Raw genomic sequence first — 18,056 nt, 5'->3', positions numbered from 1 at the left:
TGCCTAATTTTTCCATTTATGAATCTATAGAACAATTTTGGTTGCTCCTTACATTTTTCGACAATATCCTTTTCGAAGTTCTTTTCCTCTTCCTTCCTCACCTTAACATATTCATTTCTCGCTGCCTTGAAGTTTTCCTTGTTTGTTGGATTCTATTTCTCCTCCACCTTTTCCATGCTCCATCTCTTTTCTCCTTTGCCCTAGCACACCTTGCATTAAACCAATCTTTCTTTCCTTCTTCTTTTGGTCTATATTTTGGGACATATTCCTGACTCCTGTTTTGTATATTTCCAAAAATAAGTTATATTTGTCTTGCATTGTCTCTGAGTTTTCCATCTCCTCCCAGTCTACGTTTTAAAATAGTTCTTGAGATTCTCAATATCAGCCTTTCTGTAATTTAATCGGTCTCCTTTGTATGAATCATCTCTATCTTCCTTTCCTTCTTCTATATCTATTTCTAATATTGCATGGTCACTCTTTCCCAATGGGCACTTATATCTTATATCATCATTCATTTGTATACCCCTTGTAAAACTAGGTCCAATCTCTCTCTCGTTTCCTCTGAATCTTGTGCATTCCTTTACTCTCTGGTCCATCATATTGTCTATCATTAGGTTTAAGAATCTTTCTCCCAGGCTTCTTCCCCATACCACTTTCATAATTTTCCCAGTCCACTTCTTTACAGTTGAAATCTCCTACTAATATCACTTTTCTCCTTTCTTTAACGATTCTCATTAGACTCCTTATTGTGTCATCTATCATGTCTTTATATTCTTGATTGGTCCATGAATTTGTTTTTGGTGGCACATATGTTACAATGATTGTTATCTCTTTTTTATTAATATGCATCTTAATATACAATACTTCTGCTTTTCCTTCCCACATTCCACTTGATTGATCACTATCTCCTTCCTTAACATTATCATGACTCCTCCTCCTCCTTTACCCACTCTGTCTCTTCTCCATACATTATACCTATTATCCAAGACTATTTTGATTTCCTCATTTAGTTTTGTTTCAGCCAGGCATACAATATCTGGATTTTCTTTCCTTATGTAATCTCTTAATTCTAATTTACTTGATAAAACCCCGTCTATGTTCGTATACATCATTTTAGTCTTTTGCCTTTATCATTTTTAGTTAAACTTGTTCCACTTTTTCTCTTCCTTCTCGTTTATATACCATTTCCTTATCCTGTCTCCTAGAATTCTCCAAAAATGCCTTCTTCTCCTCTTCTGACCTTTCATTATTCTTTTCCTTACTGCTGCTGCCAGTTCATTGTATCTCTTCCTTTCTTCCTCATTTCTATTTTTCTTTATATAGATATCCTTGCAGCCTTCTGTTTCTCTAAGTTTTGTTGTTCTATATAATATTTCTTCTGTTGCTGCTTGTGATTTTAGTAATATTTTAATTGGTCTCGTTTTTCCTTCTTGATATGGTCCCATTCTGTTTATTTCTTCTACTTCCTCTTCCAAGTTCTGCCTATCTTCGTCATTAAGATTCTTCAGTAGGTCTTTGACTGATTTCATTTCTTCTTTTTCTCTTTTTGGTCTATATTTTATATTTTTTTCTTTTATTCCAAATACGACTACACTCTTCTTTTTTTCTGCAATTTCTCTAACTAGATTTTCTTTTGTCTTGAGGACTCCTATCATTTTGTTTGTCATATTTTCTTCTTTTTCTTTAAGTTGTTCTTGAATCACCTGAAAATCAGCCTTATCTTTCTTATCTTGGACTCTCCATGCTTGTACTTCTTTTTTAATCACGTTCTGTACTCTTTCCTCTTCCTTGTTTACTAGATCTTTCAGCTTCTCCTTTTCTTTCTCGGCTTTACCGAGTCCTTCTTCCATCTGCTTCTTGTAGTTAGCTACTTCCTTTTTTAGTTCTTCGTTTTCCGCTCTTAGCCTAGCTTCATTTTCTTCCACTTTTCTTATCCTTTCTCTCAGTCTTATAAACTCCATTTCCTGTTCTTTATTCTCTTTCATTTCCATCTTCTCCTTTATCAGTTTATCTAGTTTACATTCAATATTTGACACTCTTTAAGTAGTGAAGTTGTCGTCGATCGAACCCTTGAATCTTCTCCTCACCGACATAGTCATCATCAGCCCCTCTCTATTCTCATGTCTGCATTTGGATGGAATATCTTTTTCACTCATTATTCTTTAATAATTGATTTCATGAAGAGAAAAAATGAGTCACTACCTGCCCAGGCCACTGTAAATACTATACAACAGGTGCAGTGAAGATCAGCTGATCATCGGAACTGCGCCAGTGCGTCTGCCCTCAAACGTGTCTCTCGAATGTGTGTGTGTGTGTATTCACCTAGTTGTAATTTTACAGGGCCTGGGTATCATACTCGTGTGGCCCCGTCTCCATATCTACACACATCCAACTTTCCTTTAAAACTATGCACACTCCTTGCTGACACCACTTCCTCACTCAAACCATTCCACACCTCCACACATCTTTGTGGGAAACTATATTTTTTCACATCCTTCAAGCATATTCCCTTGGCTATCTTTTTACTATGCGATCTTGTAGTTCTACTTAAGTTTTCCTCTCTCAACATCATTTGCTAATTATCCACTTCATCCAGTCCATTCAACAGTTTATAAACCTGTATTAAATCTCCTCTCTTCTTTGTTCCAAGGTAGGCAAATTCATTTCTTTTAATCTCTCCTCATAGGTCATTTCTGCCAATTCTGGAACCATTTTTGTTGCCATTCTCTGCAATCTCTCCAACTTCCTTATATGCTTCTTTTTATAAGGGGACAAAACCACTCCAGCATATTCCAATCTTGGTCTAATTACCGTACTAATTAATTTCCTCATCATATCTTTATATATATATAATGAAAGGCCAATCCAATATTTCTTATCAAATTATACGTTTCTCCAAACATCTTATCAATATGAGCCTCAAACTGCCCATGGTCTTGTATTATCACTCCCAAATCCTTTTCCTTTTCCACCTTTTTCAACACTACTTCTTCACCCATCTTATATGACCCTCTTGGCCATCTTCCACTCTTCCCCATCTCCATCATCTGTCTACTGTTCTCCACTTGGACTTCATATCTTTAACTATCATCCTTATTTCTCTCCCCCTCAAGTAATTTTCCATCCATCTCAGTGTGCTTCCTTTTTTAGCCACACTTCTCCTCTAACTTCCATAGTAATCTTTCATGTGGCACTTTATCAAATGCCTTTTTTAAATCTAAATAAATAGTCAATCCATCCCTCTCTCACTTCGGTGTGTGTGTGTGTATTTACCTATTTGTGTATTACAGGGCCCGAGCTAAGCTCTGTGTCCTGTCTCCTTGTCCACTCCTGTCATATCTCTCTTTCATCTTACATGATTGACACACACACACAACGACATCACTGCTCAGTTTATTCCACTTATCAATACTACGATTCGGGAAACTGTACTTTCTCACTTCATTTAGACAGATGTCTTTTATTAGTTTTTTCCATGTCCTCGGAGATGATTACTTGTGGTCACCTTTATCAATTCTCTGTCCAATATGTCAATCTTGTTCACCAATTTATACATAGTTATCATGTCTCCTCTTGTTCTTCTCTCTTCTAATGTGGTTAGCCCCAGCTTCCTCAGTCTTTCCTCATAGTCTAACTCCTGAGTCCTGGTACCATCCTTGTTGCCAGCCTCTGTACCCTTTCCACCTTCTTCACATTTTTCTTCATGTGGGTGACCAGACGCAAGCTGCATATTCTAACTGGGGTCTTATTAAGTGCATAATATCTTCTTCATCATTCCTTCATCTAGGTAGTGGAATGCAAGGCCAATATTTTGAAGCATGTTATATGTTTTCCAAAATATCTTGTTTATGTGTTTCTCCGGTGACAAAGTATTTTGCACGGTTACTCCTAAGTCTTTCTCCTCATTGGTCTCTTCAATTTTCTCATCACCCAGCCTGTAATCCTTGTTTGGTCTGTATCTACTTCTTCCCATTTTCATAACATGGCTCTTGTTTATATTAAATTCCATCTGCCACTCTTTACTCCACTCATATATTTAATCAAGATCTTTCTGTAACTTGTTACAATCTTCCACATTCTTACTCTCCTCATAATTTTAGTATCGTCCAGGAACATATTCATGTAACTGTCTATTCCTACTGGCATACCATTAACATAAATCAAAAACATGATTGGACCAAGCACTGACCCTTGTGGAACTCCACTGGTTACCTTTTCCACTCTGACTTCTTTCCTTTCACCACTGTTCTCATTTCTCTTCCACTAAGTAATTTTCCATCCATTTTGCTAGTTTATCACTTACTCCTCCAATCTTCTTTAGTTTCCACATCAGTCTATTGTGTGGCACTTTATCAAAGGCCTTTCTCAAGTCCAGGTAAATAGCATCCACCCATCCCCATCTATGTTGTAGTATGTCAGTCACTCTTGAATAAAAACATAATAAATTGAATACGCATGATCTTCCTTTTCTGAAACCAAACTACCTTTCACTCAGAATGTTTTCACTTTTTAGATACTCACTCCACTTTGCTTTAATTACTTCTTCACATACCTTGCACAATATACTAGTCAACGATACTGGTCTGTAATTTAACGGTTCCATTCTACTTACATTCTTATATATAGGCACAATGTCAGCTCTTTTCCACTCTTTCGGGACTATTCCTGTTCGTATGGAGGTTTCCACAATATCAAATATGGGGTTCAACAATTGATCCTTACATTCTTTTAGCAACCTCCCAGATATGCCATCAGGCCCCATTGATTTATTAATATCCAAATTGCTTATAATTTTCCTTATATCTTCTTTAGTAACCATGATGTCCTGCATTTGCTTTATTTCCGTAGGCCTTTCTCCCATAAAATGCTCCTCCTTTGTAAACACTTTGCAAAAGTTGTTGTTCAATATTTCAGCTATATCTCTAGCATCCTCATATACTTCTTCCCAACTTTTACTTTTTCTATTGTCTCCTTTTATTTAGTTTTCCATTTATGAATTTGTAAAACATTTTAGGGTCACTATCACAGTTTTCCACCACTCTCTGTTCATATTCCTTTTGTGCTGTTCTCCTTACTTCAACATATCTATTCCTTGCTGTTTTGTAAACTTCTCTTGATAATACTTCACTGTTTTTCTTAAGTTTCTTCCATGCCTTTTCTTTGTTCTTTTTTGCTTCTTCACAATTTCTATTAAACCACTGTTTATTATTTAAAGTCCTCTTTCTGTGATATGGCACAAACTTTTTCACAGCAGAGTTATATAAATCCATAAATTTATCATATTTCAATTGCATATCCACTTCCTGGTACACCACAGACCAGTCAATTTCATTAAAGAACTCTCTTATATGGTTATAATTTGCCCTGACATAATTTAATTTTTCCTCCTTGTACTCCACACTCTTTTCCATGCTTAATTCTTAGGACATCATGGTCGCTTTTCCCAAAGGGACATTCATGTTCAATTCCCTCTTTAGGAGATGCCCCTGGTGAATACCAAATCCAACCTTGCTGCAACATCCTGTCCCCTGCACCTTGTTGGTGATCTCACCCAATGTGTCATCAAGTTATTTGTTGCTACATTTAACAATTCCTCTGCCCAATCACCACCATTCACCATTTCGTAGTCTTCCCACACTATTTCCTTACAATTAAAGTCCCCGACTATCATCACTCTATCCTTTCTGGTGAGTTCCTGTTTCTTTCTGTCTAGAGTATTTCTCATCACCACTTGATACTGTTCATAATTCCAAGCACTGGTTCTGGATGGTATGTATACTGTTATAATATTAATGTCCCTCTTACCATCTGTTATAAGCATACTTATCACTTCCTCATTTCCCTTACTAAAGTTCACCTCCTTCACTATCAGATCTTTTTAGTAAAAACCATTATACCACCACCTCCTTTATTCTTTCTATCATTTCTCCATACTTTGTAGTGTTTTACATCAAACCAATCTAGCTTTATTTCAGGCCATAACTTTGTTTCCACCACACACATTATGTCCTGTTCACTGTTTCTTAGGTAATCCATACATTCTAGCCTTTTAGACAGAAATCCATCTATATTCGTGTATGTCACTTGAATTCCATTCCTAATCTCTTTCTTCCATGTTTCAGTCAGTGTAATGTCTATTCCGTCTGTTTTATCCACCACTTCTTCAGCCTCCCATTTCTCATCCTCCAAAAAAACTTGGTCTTTTCCTCCTCAGTTCTTTCCTCATTCTTCTCTCTCACTTCAGTTACAAACTCTCTCATTTTCATTCTTTCTTCCTGTGTCATATTTCTTCTTATGTAAATTGTTTTGGTTTCCTTGTAGTCTTTAAGTTTCCAGGCCCTCCTCAGCAAGGCCTCGGCTGCCACCTGCGACTTTAATTTCAATTTTAATGGTCTACTCTTGCCTTCTTCATAAGCTCCTAGTCTAACACTTTCCTCTACCTCAGCATATAGGAATTCATCCTCCTCGGAGATCTTATTCAGTAAAAACTTAATCCTGTCATTTTCCTTATCCCTCCTATCTTGCCAATTCCTGTAGTTTCCTCTCTCAAACCTGTTATGATGACGCATTTTTTCTTTTCAGCAATATCTCTCACCACATACTCATTTTTCTTCAAAGCCTTAACCATTTCACTCTGTGTAATCATTTTATTTTCTTCTTGCTTTTTCATTATCTCTTTGAAGGACTTCTGTACTTCTTCATTTTCATGTTTCACTTCCTTCATTTTAGTATTGATTAGGTTGAGGCAATCCTCCTTCCCTAAGTCACCTTCAGATATTTTCTTTTCCATTTCAATTAGTTTAGCCTTCATTTCGTCACACTGTTTCCTTAGATGTTGATTTTTTTTTTCCATTTCCACTTTCTCTTTCAGTAATTCCTTGTTCTCCCTCATTAGCATGTAGATTTCTTTTTTGAAGGTATCATTCTCCGCTATAATTATGTCTAACTTCTCTTCTATAGATCCAATATTTAGAAACTTACTCTCTAATGCCTGAATTCTTGAGCCCATGTCTAATTTGTTTAGTCAACTTGGAGTGGTCACAAATCCTTCGAAATCTCTCGCGTTTCTAGGGGTGGACGTCATGTTACTGCCAGCTGTTTGTGTCTGTGTGTGTGTGTGTGTGTGTGTGTGTATTTACCTAATTGTATTTACCTAATTGTAACATACGGGAAAAGAGCTATGCTCGTGTTGTCCCGTCTCCATATCTATTAATGTCCAGCTTTTTCTTAAAATCATGAATATTCCTTGCGTTGACCACTTCCACGTCTAAACTATTCCATGCTTCCACCCTTCTATGAGGAAGCTATATTTTTCACATCTCTCCTATAAGTGGCCATTTTAGTTTTTCCCATGCCCTCTCGACATTCTTCCATTCCACATACACAGATCTTCCCTATCCATTTTTCCATGCCAATCATCACTCTGTATATTGCTATCAGGTCTCCCCTTTCTCTTCTGTTTTCCAGGGTCGGAAGTTGCATTCTTTTCAGTCTGTCTTCATAAGTCAAATCTCTTAAGTCAGGCACCATTTTCGTTGCAGCCCTCTGTACTTTCTCTAGTTTCCTTATGTGTTTCTTTAAGTTCGAGCCCACTGTATTGTTGCATATTCAAGCCTCGGTCTTATCATTGCAGTAATTATTTTCTTCATCATTTCTTCATCTAAATATACGAACGCCACTCTTATGTTCCTCAATAAGTTCAATACTTCTCCAATTATTTTGTTTATATGTCTCTCTGGCGATAGGTCATTGGTAATTGTCACCCCAAGGTCTTTTTCTTCATGACTGGTTTTATGTCTTCATTTCCTATCTTGTACATACTCCTGATTCTTCTTTCACTCTTGCCAAACTCTATTTTCTTGCATTTTGTCGTGTTGAACTCCATTTGCCATGTACAGCTCCATTTCCATATTCTGTCCAAGTCTTCCTGGAGTAGTTCGCAATCTTTGTCACATCTCACTTTTCTTAACAATTTTGCATCGTCTGCAAATAGGCTCACATAACTGGACACCCCATCCACCATGTCATTTATGTAGACCGCGAACATTACTGGTGCCAACACTGATCCCTGTGGAACTCCACTCTCCACCAATCCCCATTCTGATGGTCTGTCCTTAATTATTGTTCTCATTTCTCTTCCTACCAAAAGTCTTCCATCCATTTTAGTAAACTGCCATGCACTCCTCCTACCATTTCAAGTTTCCAGATCAGTCTCCGGTGTGGTACCTTATCAAAGGCCTTTTTTAAATCCAGATATATTCCATCAGCCCAACCATCTCTTTCCTGTATTACATCTATCACCCTCGAATAGTAACATATCAGGTTTGTCGTGCATGAACGCCCTTTTCTAAAACCAAATTGACACTCACAAAGTATGTCATTTTCTCCAAGAAGTCTGTCCATCTATTCTTCACCACCCTCTCACACATCTTAGCTACCACACTTGTAAGTGACACTGGTCTATAGTTCAATGGGTCTCTCTTGTTACCTGATTTATAGATTGGGACAATGTTAGCTCTTTTCCAGTCTTGGGGCACTACACCTTCCCTTAATGAGGCATCAATTACTTCACAAACTTTTTCTGCCAATTGCTCCTGCATTCTCTTAAAATCCATCCTGATACCCCATCAGGTCCCACAGCTTTTCTCACTTCTAAACTCCCCATCATGTTCTTGATCTCCTCCACAGTTACTTGAAACTCCTTCATAATCCCTTTCTGTTCCATTACCAGTGGTTTGTCAAAAGCAGTCTCCTTTGTGAATACCTTCCGAAAGCATCCATTCATAGCCTCTGCCATTTCCTGGGATCTTCACTGCATACTCCATTTACTTCTAAACTTTCAATACTTTCTCTATTTTTGATGTTGTTGTTCACATGTCTGTAAAAAGCCTTGGTTGGTCTTTACATTTATCAATTATATCCTTTTCTTGTTTCTTTCTTTCTTCTCTTCTAATCAACACATATTCATTTCTTGCTCTTTTGTAACTTTCCCACTGCTTAATCCGTCTTTTCCTTCTCCACCTCTTCCATGCATCCTCTTTTCTTGTTCTAGCCTTTTCACATCTATCGTTAAACCAGTCCTGCTTTCCAACTTCTCTATGTTGTCTTATTGGTACAAATTTTTCTCACCTTCTTTGTATATTTTTATAAATTCCTTCCACTTTTCATTTGCTCCTTAGCACTCTTGAATTTCATCCAATTTGTCTCTTGAAAGAATTTCTTTAGGTTTCCAAAATCTGTCTTGGCATAATTCCATCTTCCCACTTTATATTCTTCATTTCTTCTAGATTTCTCTTCATCTATCACCTTGAACTCCAAAACTGCATGATCACTCTTTGCTAAAGGGCACTCCACCCTCATCTCCTCAATGACCATTGGCTCTGTACTAAAGACCAAGTCCAGTCTTGACGATGCTCCCTCCTCCAAACCTAGTATCTTCTTTGACCCACTGAGTTAACACATTTTCCATTGCCAGTGTCAATAGTGTATTTCCCATGTTGTCTCTGATCCTTCCATTGACCAGTCCTCCCAACACACCTCTTTACAATTAAAATCTCCCATCATTATAGTTCGTTCACAGCCACCCAACATTTCTTCCAGACATGTTCCTGTATCACTTATCATTTCTTCATATTCCTGTACTGACCATGCATTTGTCTTAGGTGGTACGTACACCACTATGTAGTGCCTCTTTTTCCTTCATTAGTTTCTGCTCTGATCTTTAGCACTTCTGCCTTTCCCATACCTTTTTCACTTGATCCACCTTTATATCTTTTTAACCAGCAACATCACTCCTCCTCCCATCTTACCTACTCTATTTCTTTTCCAAACATTATATTTCCTTCTCCAACCATCATCAGGTCTTCTCCTCTCTCAGTTTTGTTTCAGTAAGACCCACAATATCTGGGTTCTTGTCCCTCAAGTAATCGTTGAGTTCTAAAATCCCGATATCACTCCATTTATGTTGGAATACATTACATTTCGCTCATATGTAAGTTTCTTTAGTCCTTTCTTGCTGTACTTTTCTGGGTTATGAACCACTTCCTCAGTCTCATATCCAAGATTCTCCAGAAAAACTCTTTCTTCTCCTCTTCTGTCCTCTCTTCATTTTTTTCAAAGCCTCCTTTCTCAACTCATTTAACATTTCTCTTTCCTTTTCACCGAGATCTCTTCTCAACCAAATCTTCCTTGTTGTTTCCTGCTGGGCTAGCCTCCATGACTTCTCCACCAATTCATCTACATCCTTTTGTGACTTAAGTTTGATTCTTATTGGCCTCATACCTTCTCTTGTGAACTTTCCAATTCTATGGAAGTCCTCTATTTCTTGTACTAGGTCTTTTCCTCCTCCTGCACCACATTAATGATATTATTTATCACCTTTTTATGTTTTCTCTCTCTCCATTTTACTCGGTGTCTTATCCTCCTCCACACCAAATATCACCACACATCTCTTTTTGTCTACAGTTTCCCTCACCAATGTCTCATTTGACTTAATAACCTTCACCACTTTCTCAGCTATCTTCTCTTCTATGATCTGTTGATCTATAATTTCAGCAAGGCCCAAAGTTTTCTCCCCAGACTCTTTGATTTCCTTTTCCAGACTTGCAACTTTGTAATTTACCTCCTTTCTTTCCACTTCCTGACTTTTTTTCCATTCAGCCTGCTTCTCCATCACTTTTCCTAGAGATTCTCCACATTTTTCGCAATTCACTTTAATTAGCTTAACTTCCTCTTTCAGTGCTTCATTTTCCTTCTTCATATCGGCACAGTCTTTCTTTACATTGTCATAACTCGTTTCCAGGCCCCATACTTTTCAAACAGTTTTTCAATTTTACCTTCTAACTCCAGAATTTTCTTCACATAAGCGCTCTTCTCCATTATTCCTTGAAACCCTGTGAAGTCTGATTCATCTTTCGAGTTCACGGCCGCCATGTTGCGCAGATGTAAACAAACCAGCTGATGGCTCAAACGCAGGCTACAGTTTATATTTACCTTCACTGGACATTATTTTGCTAATCAACAGTTAACATGACTATATGGAGACGGGACAAACATTACCAGCTCCTTTCCCACCTTGGTTACTCTTAGGCAATGGTAACTGTAGAATTAGAGATGATTGCTCTGGAGCTCAGCGACCACCTCCGCCATCGACGATGTCCCGTGTGTGTGTGTGTGTGTGTGTGTGTGTGTGTGTGTGTGTGTGTGTGTGTGTGTGTGTATGTGTGTGTGTTTCACTGTTTGATCTGCTGCAGTCTGTGACGAGACAGCCAGACGTTACCCTACGGAACGAGCTCAGAGCTCATTATTTCCGATCTTCAGATAGGTCTGAGACCAGGCACACACCACACACCGGGACAACAAGGTCACAACTCCTCGATTTACATCCCGTACCTACTCACTGCTAGGTGAACAGGGGCTACACGTGAAAACACACCCAAATATCTCCACCCGGCCTTGAATGAATCTCTCTGGCTTGAAGCCAGCTCTAACCTCTGAGCTACCTTTCCTGGTGTGTGTGTGTGTGTGTGTGTGTGTGTGTGTGTGTGTGTGTGTGTGTGTGTGTGTGTGTGTGTGTGTGTGTGTGTCATGAGAAGTTACAAGGGAAAAATGAATAGATGTCTATGAAGTGTAGATGCAGCAACATGTGGTGTGTGAACAATTAAAGGATTACAGCCATCTGGTAGGAAGTGTGGTGCATTTTTCAAGCAGCTCAACTTTACTACCTGAACCCTCCTGACGCTCCGTCCGCTGACAAAATGGACTGAGCTCCATATCTATAATCAATGTCCAGCTTTTAGAACCGTGCTGAATGCATAACAGAGGTGATAGTGTCTGGCAATAGGTGTACATTCCTCACTCTTTTTCTCAACCTAAACTCTCTAAACCTTGGTTTAACACAGCCTGTTCTTGGGCTATACATGATAGAGAGGTTTCCCACAAAAGGTACTTGAGCCTTCCATCATCTGAATCTCATGCACTTTATATTTCTGCCCGGAATAATGCCAAGTCTGTATATATAGCTATAGGGCATAAAAGTAGCCAGGACTCCCTCTGCATTCAGCCTGTTTCTAAAAAAGGTGACCATTCTAATCCCTCAAGCTACCACCCTATAGATTTAATTCCTTGCTTGTCTAAAGTTTTTTTAATCTACCCTCAATAGGAAGATTCTCAAACATCTGTCACTTAACAATCATCTCTCTGATTGTCAGTATGGCTTTCAACAAGGTTGCTCTACTTTTGATCTTCTGGTTTTCCTTAATGAGTCTTGGTTATTCTCTTTTAGAGGTTTCGGTTGAAACTTTTGCTGTTCGCTAGACATATTGAAAGCTTTTGATAGAGTCTGGCACAAAGCTTTGATTTCAAAACTGCCCTCCTATGGTTTCTATTCTTCTCTCTGCAACTTTATCCCAAGTTTCCTTTCCAACCATTTTATTGCATTTGTGGTAGATGGCCACTGTTCTTCTCCTAAATCTCTTAACAGTGGTGTTCCTCAGGGTTCTGTCCTGACACCCACTCTCTTTCTATTATTCATTAATGATCTTAACCAAACTTCTTGCCATATCCACTCCTATGCTGATGATAGCACCCTACACTTTTCCACATCTTTTCAGAGATGACCAACCCTTCAGGAAGTCAATAGATAATGCAGGGATGCCATAGAATGCCTGACTTCTGATATTTCTAAGACTTTTTATTGGGGCATGGAAAACTTACTAGTGTTCAATACCTCAAAAACTCAATTCCTCCATCTATCAACTCAACACAACCTTCCAAACTATAATCCCTTCCTCTTCAATGACACTCAGCTGTCCCCATCTTCTACACTGAATATCCTTGAATATCCTCGGTCTGTCCTTTACTCATAATCTAAACTGGAAACTTCACATCTCATCTCTTGCTAAAACTGGTAACTCTGTACAAGGGCCTTATCTGTCCTTGTATGGAGTATTCTTTGCATGTTTGGGGGGGTTCCATTCACAGTTTTGTTAGATAGGGTGGAATGAAAAGCTTTTCGTCTTATCAACTCCTCTCCTCTGACTGACTGTCTTCAGCCTCTTTCTCACTGCCGAAATGTTGCATCTCTTGCTATCTTTTATCACTATTTTCATTCTAACTGCTCTACTAATCTCGCTAACTGGATGCCTTCCCTCCTCCTTTGGCCTTGCTGCACAAGGCTTTTTTTCTTCCTCTCATCCCTATTCTGTTCAATGCTCTAATACAAGAGTTAACCAGTATTCTCAATCATTCATACCTTTCTCTGGTAAACTCTGGAACTCACTGCCTGCTTCTGTATTTCCATCTTCCTACAACTTGACTTCTTTTAAGAGGGAAGTTTCAAGACATTTGTCCCTGAATTTTGGATAACTCATATGACCCTGGAACTGGCAACCCAGTGGGCATTATTTTTTTTTTTTCCATTTTTTTTGCCCTTGGTCAGCTGCCCCTCCTGCATAAAAAAAAAAAAAACTTCATAATTGCAAAGAGGAAGTACAGTTTAGCCCATTTATATTTAGTAGTATTATCTGTAGTTACCACATGTATGTATATAGTTTGACCTTCATTCTATTTGATAAAAATCACGTTCTGATTTCTTTAGCAGCACCTTTTCAATGTCATTATCAATAGTCTAATAATGTCGTATGTCAATATGACAATTCAATTCATGAAGAATCAACATGATTCATGAATCGTGTTGATTTGCCACATTAGTTTCAATGTTTGCATCCGGTGAATCGAGTCAATTCAAATAATGCCAATTCATGGCAATTCAGAATCAGTGATTGGTTTGGACCCATTTTTTTTCATCAGTCAAGGCGATTCAGCCGAGGAGTAGGCACCATGCTAGTGGACATCCTAATCAATTTAGTACAAGAATGACGTGCTATATATGATCCCAGTGGTCCTGTGCACAGAGATCAAGTACATGTACTTATTGTACTGAATGATAGAAGGAATTACTGTAACCTGTAAATTACTAGACAATATTATTCTGCATATTTTAAAAAACAAATGACAACAGAAAGTATTATGGATATGGATATACATTTTCATTTGGCGCTTGTAGGGTGTATTGTCTACTTTTGAAATGTGTGACATAATGTAACTGTCAGTCAGCCAGGCACCAGCCAGAGTGGGGGAGGGGTGTGCACTTCCTGCTATTAACCCCCTGCGCCTCTAGTTTTGTTCACTAAATACTACGGTATGGCATGCCACATAAAGTATAAATTAAAATGACAAAATACTAAAATTAGCATAGTGCTGTATTTGTTTTCTCCATATACCATTAAGCCTAAATAAAGAGTAGATGTAGATATGTAGATATGGTATCAACTGGTGCTCCATTTCTTCCACGGTGAATGTACTCATATGTGGATCATTCTGTCTTGCCACTCGACAGTTCCACCTAGTGAGACAAAGTATTCCCTCAGAGTGTTATGAACTAACATGGCTTCTGCTGTAGCCTATTACTTCTTGTTGGTGACAGGCTCCATCAACATCTTAAATTATTCTGTACTTATCTTAAAGAAATCATAAAACTTCTCTGGATTATTGACCAAATCTGAGAACAAATGTCCAAAGCTCCCAAATTCAGGTTTTCTAGAATTAATGACATGCACCCATATTCATTGCCGATGCTTATGCCTATGCTTCCTCAGCCGCGGTAATACTGCTATTTCTGCAAAACCTAATACGTCCATACTTCCCGAAGGCTGCCTTGGTACTGAATCATCTGAATGATGTAAATAAGATGTGTTCAAATAACTCAGTCCACTGGAACTGTGCTGATTCAAAATGACTTGATTCAAATGATTCTTCGTGAACTGAATTGATTTGATTCACTTGATGTAAACACAGCTTAAAATGCAACTTCCTACAATAGCTGTAATATCATTGATACTTACTACTGTACATCGACATTTATATGTAAAGTACATATAAACTTCCTGTAGCATATATTTCATCACATTTGAACCTAGTGGACAGCACATGTGTACCTAATTCACAGCTTTCTACCTTGAGCACATGTTCCTGGATCTCCTCAGATCCTCTTCCCGTGCCTCTCGCAGTGGCTCAGCTATCTCAGGTCATGAGGAGGCAGGAGTTTTACCTCCAAAAAGCCCAGGCACCAGGTAAAGCTTCTCCTGAATTGCACTTACTGAAACAAATATCATGGTTATCCTTGATTTATGTAGTTATTATTTGTAGTGCTTTGATGTGCATGCATTTTTCATTACCATTGTTTAATCATTTCTAGTCTCAGAGCAAAGACAAAATAGACACAACACACACACACACACACACACACACACACACACACACACACACTGTGTAGTGTAGTGGTTAACACGCTCGACTCACAATTGAGAGGGTCCGGGTTCAAGTCCCGGAAAGCGGCGAGGCAAATGGGCAAGCCTCTTAATATTAATGTGTAGCCCTTTTCACCTAGCAGTAAATAGGTACGGGATGTAACTTGAAGGGTTGTGGCCTCACTTTCCGGGTGTGTGGAGTGTGTGTTGTGGTTTCAGTCCTACCAGAAGATTGGTCAATGAGCTCCGAGCTCACTCCGTAATGGGGAAGACTGGCTGGGTGACCAGCAGACAACACACACACACACACACACACACACACACACACACACACACACACACACACACACACACACACACACACACACACACACACACACACAGAGGGTGATAAAGAAATATTGGATACGGTTCTTGGAGGATCATAAGTTATTATTGGATCATCAATTTGGCTTTAGGAAAGGGAGGTCATGTGTAACGAATCTACTGAGCTTTTGTTCGAGAGTGGTTGACAAAATACAAGAGAGAGAGGGATGGATGGACTGTGTATATTTGGATTTGAAAAAAGCTTTTGACAAGGTACCTCACATGAGACTGCTATGGAAATTAGAGATTTATGGAGGACTGAAGGGAAAATTGTTAAAATGGATGGAAAACTATTTGAGATGGAGGGAGATGAGAACAGTAATAAGGGATGCAAAGTCGGACTGGTTGGTGGTGGAGAGTGGAGTCCCACAAGGTTCAGTGCTGGCACCAATACTTTTCCTTGTCTATATTAATGATATGCCAGAGGGAGTAAACAGTTATATTAATTTGTTTGCGAATGATGCAAAATTGTGTAGGTTTGTGAAAAGTGAAGAAGATAGTGAAATTTTACAGGCAGATCTAGATAGGATTTGGGAGTGGAGCAAGAGGTGGGAGATGGAATTTAATCTGAGCAAAAGTCATGTAATGGAGATGGGGAAGAGTGGAAGACGGCCAAGATGGGTGAAGGAATAGTGTTGAGAAAGGTGGAAAAAGAAAAGGATTTGGGAGTGATAATACAAGACCATGGGCAGTTTGAGGCTCATATTGACAAGATGTTTGGAGAAATATATAATTTGATTAGAAATATTGGATTAGCCTTTCATTATATGGATAAAGATATGATGAAGAAATTAATTAGTACTGTGATTAGACCAAGATTGGAATATGCTGAGGTGGTTTGGTCCCCTTATAAAAAGAAGCATATAAGGAAGTTGGAGAGATTGCAGAGAATGGCAACAAAAATGGTTCCGGAATTGGCAGAAATGACCTATGAGGAGAGATTAAAAGAAATTAATTTGCTTACCTTGGAACAAAGAAAAGAAAGAGGAGATTTAATACAGGTTTATAAACTGTTGAGCGGTTTGGATGAAGTGGATAATGAGCAAATGATGTTGAGAGAGGAAAATTTAAATGGAACTACGAGATCGCATAGTAAAAAGATAGCCAAGGGAATATGCTTGAAAGATGTGAAGAAATATAGTTTCCCACAGAGATGTGTGGAGGTGGTGTCAGCAAGGAGTGTGCATAGTTTTAAAGGAAAGTTGGATGTGTGTAGATATGGGGATGGGGCCACACGAGTATAATACCCACACACCTGTAAAATTACAACTAGGTGAATACAACTAGGTGAATACACACCGAGTAAAATGGACACACACACACACACACACACACACACACACACACACACACACACGGACTTCCATAGAATTGGAAAGTTCACAAGAGAAGGTATGAGGCCAATAAGAATCAAACTTAAGTCACAAAAGGATGTAGATGAATTGGTGGAGAAGTCATGGAGGCTAGCCCAGCAGGAAACAACAAGGAAGATTTGGTTGAGAAGAGATCTCGGTGAAAAGGAAAGAGAAATGTTAAATGAGTTGAGAAAGGAGGCTTTGAAAAAAATGAAGAGAGGACAGAAGAAGAGAAGAAAGAGTTTTTCTGGAGAATCTTGGATATGAGACTGAGGAAGTGGTTCATAACCCAGAAAAGTACAGCAAGAAAGGACTAAAGAAACTTACATATGAGCGAAATGTAATGTATTCCAACATAAATGGAGTGATATCGGGATTTTAGAACTCAACGATTACTTGAGGGACAAGAACCCAGATATTGTGGGTCTTACTGAAACAAAACTGAGAGAGGGAGAAGACCTGATGAAGGTTGGAGAAGGAAATATAACGTTTGGAAAAGAAATAGAGTAGGTAAGATGGGAGGAGGAGTGATGTTGCTGGTTAAAAAGATATAAAGGTGGATCAAGTGAAAAAGGTATGGGAAAGGCAGAAGTGCTAAAGATCAGAGCAGAAACTAATGAAGGAAAAAGAGGCACTACATAGTGGTGTACGTACCACCTAAGACAAATGCATGGTCAGTACAGGAATATGAAGAAATGATAAGTGATACAGGAACATGTCTGGAAGAAATGTTGGGTGGCTGTGAACGAACTATAATGATGGGAGATTTTAATTGTAAAGAGGTGTGTTGGGAGGACTGGTCAATGGAAGGATCAGAGACAACATGGGAAATACACTATTGACACTGGCAATGGAAAATGTGTTAACTCAGTGGGTCAAAGAAGATACTAGGTTTGGAGGAGAGGGAGCATCGTCAAGACTGGACTTGGTCTTTAGTACAGAGCCAATGGTCATTGAGGAGATGAGGGTGGAGTGCCCTTTAGCAAAGAGTGATCATGCAGTTTTGGAGTTCAAGGTGATAGATGAA

The 18,056-nt window shown here is 38.6% G+C and overlaps 1 protein-coding gene and 1 long non-coding RNA gene across 5 annotated transcripts in view; one reads left to right on the top strand and one right to left on the bottom strand.

Annotated features, from left to right (window-relative positions):
- The window catches only part of LOC123515900, an 83,607-nt gene that overhangs the window by 40,896 nt on the left and 24,655 nt on the right, over nucleotides 1–18,056 (bottom strand). For 2 of the 3 annotated variants that reach the window (XR_006678007.1, XR_006678006.1), the window contains exon 2: nucleotides 15,016–15,157. The exons of the other annotated variant lie outside the window; for it this stretch is intronic. This is a non-coding gene — a long non-coding RNA (uncharacterized LOC123515900). The remainder of the gene's footprint in view (nucleotides 1–15,015; nucleotides 15,158–18,056) is intronic. 3 annotated transcript variants of the gene reach the window in all.
- LOC123515895 (intraflagellar transport protein 88 homolog) overlaps nucleotides 1–18,056 on the top strand; it is a 73,401-nt gene that overhangs the window by 46,125 nt on the left and 9,220 nt on the right. The window contains exon 15 of one of the 2 annotated variants that reach the window (XM_045274788.1): nucleotides 15,045–15,131. The exons of the other annotated variant lie outside the window; for it this stretch is intronic. Coding sequence (XP_045130723.1) covers nucleotides 15,045–15,131 — 87 coding nt within the window. The remainder of the gene's footprint in view (nucleotides 1–15,044; nucleotides 15,132–18,056) is intronic. 2 annotated transcript variants of the gene reach the window in all.

The sequence above is a fragment of the Portunus trituberculatus genome, chromosome 40, assembly GCF_017591435.1.
Source record: "Portunus trituberculatus isolate SZX2019 chromosome 40, ASM1759143v1, whole genome shotgun sequence".
Classification (NCBI taxonomy): Eukaryota; Metazoa; Arthropoda; class Malacostraca; order Decapoda; family Portunidae; genus Portunus; species Portunus trituberculatus.
Note: the sequence above shows the minus strand (reverse complement) of the source record. Positions and strands in the feature narration are given on the sequence as shown.